Here is an 11,028-nt window from a genome sequence, read left to right as displayed (position 1 = left end):
CATAATTCTTACTAGAAAAACTCCCATTTCAGATATATATGGTCTAATTGTTACTTGTCATAATCTTAAATGACTAGTAATCCTCTGACTATGAAGAAGTGAGTTATAGATATCTGCAATATAATATCTTGTGTATGATAAAACAGCTTTAAAATTATCTTACCGGTACATTTAGAGGCACTCATGGGGTTCAGTGTCTTGCTCAAGAACACTTTGACACACAGACCAGAGAGGCCAGTAATCGAACCACTGATCTCTCAAATGGAGATCAACTCGCTCTACCTCTGAGCCACAGACCTGCTGCATGGGATTACATGGGGTTTAAGTACTGTTGAGTATTACTTGCAGCTAACTGAATATTGGTTGCATTGTTTTATAGGTATTCTGTGTTGACATGATGCAAATATTTTGAACACATTTCTTATAACATTCTAATGCATTTCTCCTGTGTTGTTCTTTCACATAACTATGACCATAGAAGTGTATAAAAGGCTATGTCAAAATGTTCCAATGGAAATAAATAAGGGGGTCCCCGGTTCTCTATCTTGTAAGGGATCCTTGGCTGAAAAACAATTGACAAAGTCTGCACTACACAATGGCTGACAGGTTTTTTAAAAAGGGTTACAACTTACCCTTTCAACTAATGGCAACTAAACACATGTTATCTATTCTGTAGATCAAAATGAGAGAGTATTAATACTTGATTTATTCTAAAATATTGTTATCTTTTATTGTTCAGACTTTGATAGAATATCCGTTGTGGCTGTACCACTTCTGTAATAGCACTTCAACAAAAACCTTTATTTTGTGGAGAAAAAAAACAGTGAGCAAGATTACAGAACAGTAACCACTGTGTCAGAAGAAAACCACATCTGCACCGACAGGACATCACTAGTTTCTCACACTGCTCTGGTTTGATCTTTGTCCATTCTGACTCACTCTCTTCCACAGTTCAGTAACTGGAGTGGGTTTCTTAGACATTACCTTGGTACCAAGGATTTTTCAGAGATTCTCTATGGCGTTTAGATCTGGACTCTGGGCTGGTCATTTCATTGTGTCACTATTCTTAGCTTCAAGGAACTGCATAACCCATTTTGTAGTGTGACAGGGGACATTGTCTTGCATGAAAATTGCAGCTGATTGGGAGACAACTGCAGTAAATGTATTGCATTGCTGAAGGAGGTTCACATAAACATTTGCACTCACCCTGCCATGTTGCTGTACAAGAGACCCAACTCCTGCTGCAGAAAACCCAAACCATGACATGACATGGCTAAAGTTCAATTTATTTGGGTCTGATGGCAAACATTATGTTTGTTGTCAGACGGGAAACCAATGACTGCACCCAAAGTGTCAAAAAAAAAGTCTAATTTTGATCTCCAGTGTATACAGTATCTTTTTTTCAGCATGCCAATTGGTGAGGAAAAACTGACAGGGGTGTGCTTGCACATTAACTTAAATCTGCATCAGATGAGGTGAGGCAGGGAAAGGGACTGTCTCCAAACAATACCCTATCTGTCATGTGACGTGTGCAGATACTGCAAGAAATTACAAAACAAAGACCAAAGATCAACACAGCTGCCCTTTGTGGGCTATCATAGCAGTCAAGAAGGGCAGCAAAAGGATGCCTTGACTGGTTACATGTCTGAGGCAGCAGACTTGTATTTTCGACTCACTCCACATGAGGTACTTAGCAACTCACAGGTACAGGTCAGCGAGTTAGCCTAAGTACAACTTGGTTATTACTGTATGTGTTTTTTAGGTATGTGTTGTAATTGTGTAATTTTTAATTCCTTATTCTTACTGTTACAACTTACCCCAGTGGTATTATCAGTATTTGACATCAAGTAATGGATTCTGTGATAAAGTTGGAAAACTTTGAAACATTGCTACTTGTAGAAGATAAATACTGTAAGGGTACTTTTTGTAAAAATTTGAGACAACAGGAGGTTTATGTCAGACATGTTCTAACTTACTGCAAATACATATAATGTTTAATTTAGGTGAGGGATGGCACCCCGGTAGCGCGTGCAGGAGGCAGGATGTGGCATGGATCACTCCGTGGTCATGTAATTGGTTTGTAATTTGGTCATAAACAACCGAGTCTCTTGCTGTTCCTTGTGTAATGATTTTGCCGTCGACCCTTAGCGACAGAGGTTTCCAGATCTTGGCGTCTCTCCAGTTAGCTGTTTTCTTCCTGTAAATCGCCCTTTTTCTTCAATGTCGGATGTTTGCATTCTTCCAGTTTTGAGCCAGCCACACGATAAAGACGTCACTAACATGTCCACTCACTCGTTGGATTATCTGGACAATGACTCGCTCTATTCACGCATGGGCTAGTCTGTTTTGAATGTACGGTGTCGGTTTAAAGCCAAAAGGTGACTTCTGGTGCGTGACGTCAGGCATTCATCTCCACTCTATTTTGCAAGGGCACTGTCGCTGCATCTCGGGCAATTGTGATTGATTAAAAGAAATAAAAACAATACAGAGCATTTTCCCCCATATACAAAAATGTTTATTGATGCAACCGGACTTTCATCCAGCGCTAAAACAGCAGTCTGGCAATGTGAGACTGCACATGGGCTCAATCAGACATTACACAGACTTTATACAAGGGAGCTGGCAGGGTAAAGCCAGTTCAATGTTCGATCCAACTGATTCGGAAATGTGTCTTCTCACATACAGCTCCTCCTGGTAATGTCTAGGTAATGTAACTAAGTTCAGGGTTGCAGTGCATGTGTGTAACCTACTTGTATCTACTGTTGGGTACTTCAGTTTATAACACAACATCATATTTAATAAACTAGAAAAAGTAGAAAGTGCCACCTAAGCAGTAAAGTACCCCACATTAGTACCTTAAGTACAGTATTTGAGTAAATGTCCGTGACCACGTTGCACCACTGATTCGGGGGTTTCACTCCACGTGTTTTTAAACCCTCTGTCACCCTCTGGTGTGCAGTGCACGTGTGGAAGGGGGGCTTGGCCCTTTACACTCCACATCCTCCTCTGACTGTAGAAAGAAAGGCACGTTGTGGAATTTGTCACCAAAGCACCAACTGCAGGAAGGGAGACATGACTTACTTGTACATACCCGACTGAGGTCATGGGTCATTACACAATTTTACTTCTTTCAGGAAATGAGGTCTGGACGTTTTAATGGTTCCTTCAAGCCAAGCCCACAGGCAGGCTTGTGAAGGAGACGGTCTGTAAGAACACTGGGATTGCAAGAAAAGTGGCTCTTCAAGGCAGTCAACCTGCACTGCCAACCCACGGGTTTGTTTGCATAATGAGAATGCCCTCTACTGGTGGAAAAACACAATCAATATAAGACAATTCAAACAAACAAGGGGTAAATTCACGCTTCAAAAGTGCATATAAAAAAACGAAATGATAAATGTATTATTATAAAATTAATTATAATTTTTTTTTACAATGTTTGAAGTTGCAGGGCTCTCAAGTGTCAGGCATTGAGAAAATATTTGAGAAAGTAGCACTATTCTATCCGGGTAAGATTTAACACAACAACCAATGAAAAAAAAGCATAGTTTTATTCATGTGATTCTTTTTTTTTGTTTCGTAACTTTATCCACATAAATAGACTTACACCAGTGATTACTGTTCAATCTTCAAACAATATAACAATAGTAACAATAACAATATCGCTCGAGGTAGTGCATATATCCTAGATAAAACCAAACATTGAAGTACATAAATCATTTCAGAATGATTAAAAATGGCTTTGGTTTTCACAGCTTTGCAGTTGGTGCAATACTTTAGTGTGTCCAGGTAGGAGTTAAAGTAAGAAATGAAAACAATAAAATGAGGTTTCTGGTTTGCAAATGTGGTGGTGTTTATATAGAATTTCCCTAATAATGAGAAAATATTAAAAAAATATACACTTTTTAACAGGAAATATATTTTAAAAAATACCCCAAAAATAAAATCAAGTTTGAATTTGAGTCGTATACTTCACTTTCTGTTTAAAAAGAGGTTAATATTAGGCCACAGTGTTTGACTAAAAGAGCATTCCCAAAAAATGATGCTATGTTGTTTCATCTGTGATGTGACAAAAGGATCAATATTTAACAGATATCTTACAATAACAGAATTAACAGGATAACATCTGTTCAATAATTTCAGACACACCTCTTGCACCTTATTTGAGAAAAAAAATGTCCTAGGTAATAACCATGTTTTTTCCCATTCTATATCAAAATACTGATTACTCCAAAAAATATAGAAGCAGGTTTACTAATTATGCATCTTTGTATTAATTGCCTTATACTTCTATTATTAGTTTTATACTTGAAAAAATGATCTGAGTTTCCTGTATAAAGCTCTAGTATCTCTGATTGCAGATGAAAGTAGATTTTTAATACGTGAAGGAACTGCATCTACGACAAGGAAGGAAGCACAGGAATGTTATTCTCTGATAAAAATCCATTATATGTAAACAGATGACCCTCCTTGTTGTCGTGTTCTTCTCAAGGAAAGCGGGCGTACTTCTTAAAGAATAAAAAATTGATTATGAAAAAAACAACAGCATAGAATCTTGAGCCTGGCCAGGAACTCTCTCTGGGGTCAGAAGTCACAGGCATCTTTGCTTTCAGCCACGCTGTTGCTGTGACCACCGAGGCAGAAAGAGCACCAAGCCCCTCCTTCACAAAGCATTTATGGCGCAGTAAAGTCATTGAGTTGTTACGATTGGTTCAGAATGTTGCTGAGACAGTTCCCGGTTCCTGTTTCAATCACTCCCAGACTGGCTCTCATTCGTTCACAAGTTGAATCCTATGTCCCCTGGTCACACGGATCCGCCAATGATTCACCAGCTCCTGTAGAAAGAACACTCTACTCTGTAGCATCCTGCCTCCTAGGGGACTGACCCTCTCTCACCTGACTGCACTGGAGCTTATCTGCATCATCCTTTAACTATGCCGTCTGTTTTTCATTGATAATATTATGGACGCACGCTTATAACAAAACTTCTATTATAATGTGACAAAAATCAACACTCAATGTTTCAAAATCCCCACACAACCCAAGTATCTAAAAACAATGAATTGCATTGAAAACACATATTTAATTATTTTGGTTATTCCAAATGTAACATTTGTGAGGGGGAAATTATGTTTATACATTAGGGACCAGCTTAAAAGTAACTTTATGGGAATCAGAAACTTTTATGGGAGGCTTTTCTATCTAATTATTACATCTTAATAAAAAAATTAAATCTTCCTAGTCTATGGTTGAAGAAATTCATAATGAGGTTGGATTAGTTTAATATCTTTTTAACCATTCAATCTTGAAAGTGGAATGAAGAGGGGAGAGTGTCACTCTTGCCTGTCTTCAAACTTAAGAGCCCTGTATTTAGTTTGTAGGTGTATGCTGTATATACCGTACGTGTCTATGTTTTTGAGGCACACTGGAAACAAAGGGATATCCATCTTAAACAAACAGCGGGTAAATAAGCGGCTCTCCTCACCACTTAGTGACACATGCCACCAACAGATGGCGCTCGTTCTCCCCCAAATCCGCTCGAGGTCTTCAAACAGCTACAAATACAATCTTCTTTTTTGGGGGGTTATGTGTTAATGAATACGCGAAAATGTATCTGTTGGTATCGAGGTGAGAACCATTATTTTTTATTAAAGCTTTCTCTTTGAATGCTGGTTAACCCCGCCCGACGGCGCAACACCGTGGAACAAAACGTGCAGCCCAACGCATTTTGATGACGCCATCACCGACGAGCCACAACAAAAACAACAACAGAGCTCAGCTGTTCGACAGCCACATAACTAGCCGGCCTAGTTAATGTCCTTTGTAGCTTTAAATGTAGGATTTGAACACGTTGTTTAACAGCTACTAATACATTAGGATATAAAGCCAATTCTATAAAATCTGCAACAACGCGCTGGTATTAGTTTCAATGTTAAGCTCCTTTGTCTCATAACTGCTAACGTTAGCTTCTAGCAAGTTAGCTTTTTAACTGAGGACGGGAGGAGCTCGTTCGTCTAAAAGGTAAAACACCGCTTTGTCTCCATAATGAACTAAATAAAGTCACAAACTATCACTCTAGTGTTTATGGGTAGAAGCTTAAAGTCTATGACGCTGAACGGTAACTATTGTTATCAGCAGAGGAGAGGAAGTAACGAAGCTGCCAACAGACTTGGAGTCATGTTACAAACCCATGTGTCACTTAACTACATTATATTGTAATACTGCAACAGATGGGATACAAGTATATCACATTACTTATACTATATTAAGTATTGAAGTTACACCGACAGCTGTGGAAATTGGCTTGTTGGTTAACGTCCTTATTAAATAAGAAGAGACTAAGACAAGATAACATAATGCTTTATTAGTGCCACAGTGGGGATGTTTTCAATGTTACAGCAGCAAAAGAGGATTGTGCAAATAAAAAAAGCATCAGCTGATGCAGACTATAATAATAGCCTATGTAAACAGTCAAAACCAAAACAAATTTACAGTTAAAATAGCTAAAAACTGACAGGTGTGTGTGTGTGCGTGTGCGTGTGCGCGCGTGTGTGTGTGTGCGCTGATCGAATGACAATTCTCACTCTACCACTCTTTATTTACGGACATTTAAGGTAAACAACCTGAATATTCCTTCACATAGTAATTGTAGCACCAGTTTGTGATCGTGCACCTGAGATTAAAAAAAAACAACAACTTTGAACTTGAGCCATATAATACCAAGCTGAGTTTAGTATTTGTTCTTCTGTTTTCCATTTTGGATGTTTTGGAAGTGTTCCAAATTCCCAAGCATTAACAGAGTTGTCAGGTGGATCAAAAATTATGTAAATTCAGATGATATTAGTTGATATGATATCAGTTCCCTCAGGCGTGATACATACATTGCAGAGTAGTTGTAATTTAGTTCTGTCTGTTACCTTGAACAACTCAAAAAAGTAAACATGATTTTTAGATTGTCTTCTGTCTGTTTCCTTTCTCCATAATTTCCCCAGGCCAGATATATTTATGGCAAAGCCAGATCACAGGACCACCCGGTGGAGATTCTGAACTCCACCAATATTATTTAATCGTGTGCCATCATGTCACCGCGAAAAAGACCACTAGTCCCTGTAAGCAGCCGGCGGAAAGCAGCAGACGACTTCTTCCCTTTCAACTTCCTGCCGGTGGAGTGCCAGCTGCATGTCTTGTCCTTTCTGAATGAGGTGGACAAATGTAGCTGTGCTATGGTTTGCTTGAGCTGGAGCTGCCTTGTCCGCTCATGGAAGCTGTGGCGGGTGGCAGACTATTCCCGTCGTGGCGTCTTCCATCTGGGTCAGGAGGGACTGCTTGTTTCTAACCGCGAGTTTGAAAGGTGGAAATCCTGGGTCCACCATTATACCCATCACCTCATCTCCCGGCGAGCCAGCCTACTAACGCTGAAGGCCAGCTTCGACCTAGGGGATCGCTGCAACAAGTGGGGCGAGCTGCTGATTCACCTGATGGATAATGTTCACTGCAGAGACCTCAGCCACCTAGACCTGAACTGGACGTTTAATCTACTGGAGCCGCTGGACCTTAGGGTCCACTCCAGCTCCAGTTCGCACCAGGACAGCATTACCAAGATGGACCAGGTAACTTGTTTTCATTGATTTTATTTCAAATTCAAGCAGCCCTAGGCAGAGTCTGATTTTAACAACTATCCTGAACTTCATTAACCTCAGAAAAGTGCGCACTCATATTTACAACCCTGGTACTCAATACTAAAAAAATGTTTTCATTTCCTTCTGTAATGATTACCACTTCGTGTGATACCAACAGGGGCAAAGAATGAGAATTTGCACATTCACTTTTTTTCACTGCAGCGCCTATTTGTAAATACACCTGATAAAACCGATATATTTTTACATTTTATAGACTAAACGGTTAACTGAAAGAAAATGAATCATGGAAACAAGTTAGTGCAGTTCTAATATGATCGGATTAATAATTAGTGATGGTTAATGATTAATAATAGTTGACCTTTACATAACGTTTTTGTCCGCTGCATATAACAGTAACTCTTGGTAATGTAAAAAATAATGAACAAATGTGACCTGGATACAGATAAATGGTACAATATTGATAGGATTTTGCTGTAATTATGAGTCTTTGAGCTTCCTAGCACATGGCTTTAAATTTTACCAGCCATTCAGTAGATTATGATTGGATTTTTTTTGTTGGTGAGTGAAGGATACCGACAAGTCACTTGCATATCATACCAGCATTTGGCTGGTGAATGGTGCTAATTCTGTGCCCCCTGTGTGTGCTTTAATGTGCTCATATGTCGGCTGAAAATATGCCTATTAATCCAGCTTTATTCAGACAGCAAAATGTACAACATGGGCAATTGTTGTATAAAGAAAAGAGAAAAGTGCTTTGCAAGTGTAACTTTTTTTATCTCTGCAATTTTAAAGATTAAAAAGGAATATTTGTTATTTCCCCAGTATTTTTACTGGTTTATTTAAAAATGCAATTAATTCTGAGGAGTGTTTTTTGTGGTCCAAATGGGGGCTTGGCAGAAAATAATGATAAATAATGTGTTCTTGTCAATACTCACGTCACTTATCATACAGACACATCTTTGATTTGATTTGACAGGTGACCCATTTCCAGGAACTGCTGACCAAGCTCACCAACAGCTGCCCACGCATCTCCAAGATGCGGTTACACTTCGACTGGTCGGATGTGTCCGTGTCGCTGCTCACCCAGTTCCAGCAGCTCCGTGTCCTCGAGCTCAAATTCTTCTGGGTCTTTAAAGGAGTGACTCCCACAACGCTGCAGACCCTAACCAAATCCCTGCCCAACCTGAAGTCTCTGACTTTACAAATCCTGGTGCCGCTGAGGAACCTGGGTATCTCATATATCCTGGAGTCTCAATCGCTGGAGTTCCTTGACGTGTCGCCCAGCCGAGGTTTGGTCTTCTCCTGTTTGAAGCTACCCGCCCTGCGCGAGCTTCGAGCCAAGAAGATCGGCCGCGGCATCACACTGGACCGGAGAACCAGGCTGAGGATCCAGAGCCGTTGGCCCTGTCTGTACCACGTCCTCCGGGAGGGGACGCCAAAACTCCAGGCCCTGAACAATGAGAGGCTACTTCCCACCTGGAGAGAGCGGTGCTATGGGGAGCTGTCTGCCATCCTGGAACAGTCCTGTTACTGTGTTCAGCATCTAGACAGCTGGCTTTGGTAGACAACTGTGTGACTTTCAAATGATATGCATTCCATCTGCGTTTGTTAGCAATATTTTTTGCTTTAACACGCACACCATGTTTGTCCCAATTTGAATGAGCGTAACATGTAACAACACATACTGTAGTTGCAGATAGTACAAGAAACAAGTCTTGTCGTGAAATCAAGACTGTTGTTGTTTTTTCCGATTCTCAATCAGGAAGTTGCTGTTAGTTACACTTTCCCAAGACAATGACACACAGCATTGCAACTGTTTTATTATCTTCTTCATGCTGATTCCACTGTTGTGATGATCTTGATTCATTTCCACCAGAGCACCTCACTGGAAAAATGACAATAGTGACTCTGCCCGAGCCAAGGGTGCATGGTCCATGGATTGTGAAAATCATAGATGACAGAGTATAATGGCTACTTTGAGTAGTGGAGAATGTCTTTTAAACTTGGCCTGTTTTAAAGAGAAAACTATCATGGAGCCCTAGGAATAAGATGTACTATATTAATGTACTGTATGTATCATGAGCCTCCACTGAAAATAGAAAAAGGTGCTTTTGCAGTTATCTTTCGAATCAGCAGAGGTCCTTGTTGTCAAAGATTTGGCCATGGTTATTTCTCTCTCAAAGATCTTACAACTGAAACGTGCGTTTACACATGCACTAGTGTAACATTGTGTCTTAAACCAGTTGATTCTGATCGTTTCACCTCAGCATTTGTGCTCATGTGTTGTACGAGGAGCAGATGTGTGCTTGAGAGTATTTGTTTTGAACGTTTTGAGTGTAGAACATTTCCTGAGATCCATAAAGAACTGTATTCAATCTTAACGTGTGTGTGTGTGTGTGTGTGTGTGTGTGTGTGTGTGTGTGTGTGTGTGTGTGTGTGTGTGTGTGTGTGTGTGTGTGTGTGTGTGTGTGTGTGTGTGTGTGTGTGTGTGTGTGTGTGTGTGTGTGTGTGTGTGTGTGTGTGTGTGTGTGTGTGTGTGTGTGTGTGTGTGTGTGTGTGTGTGTGTGTGTGTGTGTCATAGGAAAACATGAATAACTTTACAGATGAAAGCTCTGACCCCAGTACCTTCCTCCTGCTTTCGAAGGAAAACTCCCTCCAGGACGCACACACAACGTGTAAGAAGAAGGCCCTGACAGATGTTGTAACATCTGGTCTCAACCACTTTTTTCAGATAATTATACGTAATAAATTCAATTTTCCTGGAGTCTAATAGAACATTGTTTTAAGTAGACACCAGGGAATTGTTTCTGCCGGCTCTATTAGCTTTTGTAACACTTGTTAACTCTGTGACGAAATGAAAGGAATTTACTTCCAAGTGCATGAAACCAAAAAGCTCTCACACGTGTCATAAACATCATTACATCCATAACAGGCAGTTAATCAGGGATAAATGTGAAATGTAACCCTGCTTGGATGCTTCTCCACCTGGCTCCAGTCTTAAAACAATGATGATTTGACTTCAGTATTGCGTCATCTTAGTGTTTCAATATGGTCGGGTTGGTTTGATGTAGTTGATCCTGCAACGGGAACATCTGTTCTCAGAGCAAACAACCAACGCCGCACCCAGCTCAGGCCTTTTTCCTACACTCTTCCCCTTTTTTCCGATTTGTCTCCCCGTGTTTCCTCTCCTGAGGTGAGGAATGTGTAGGTGGTGGTCATGGTGGCCGTGATTCCCTGAGGTCGGGGCTTTCCAGCCAATTCAGTGATTTCCCAAATCACTCTGCTCTCTATTCTCCTCCTCTTTTTTTTCCTCTTCTCTCATCCAGCCCACTCAGTCCTCCCTTCATATGCTTCTCGTTTGTTGGGAGTTTGTCAATTGCACAGTATCTGT

General features: G+C 40.4%; 1 protein-coding gene across 1 annotated transcript; it reads left to right on the top strand.

The window, feature by feature from the left end:
• Positions 1 to 5,784: 5,784 nt before the first annotated feature.
• Positions 5,785 to 9,897, top strand: LOC310949530 (uncharacterized protein). The gene is made up of 3 exons (XM_083917007.1): positions 5,785 to 6,018; positions 6,990 to 7,607; positions 8,614 to 9,897. The coding sequence occupies exons 2-3, from the start codon at positions 7,077 to 7,079 to the stop codon at positions 9,199 to 9,201; spliced, it is 1,119 nt and encodes a 372-aa protein (XP_083773133.1). The 5' UTR covers positions 5,785 to 6,018; positions 6,990 to 7,076; the 3' UTR covers positions 9,202 to 9,897.
• The last annotated feature ends 1,131 nt before the right edge of the window (positions 9,898 to 11,028 follow it).

This window comes from Echiichthys vipera (genome assembly GCF_963691815.1).
Source record: "Echiichthys vipera genome assembly, chromosome: 7".
NCBI classification, from domain to species: domain Eukaryota; kingdom Metazoa; phylum Chordata; class Actinopteri; order Perciformes; family Trachinidae; genus Echiichthys; species Echiichthys vipera.
The sequence above is the reverse complement of the archived record's forward strand: the minus strand, read 5'-3'. Positions and strand labels throughout refer to the sequence as shown.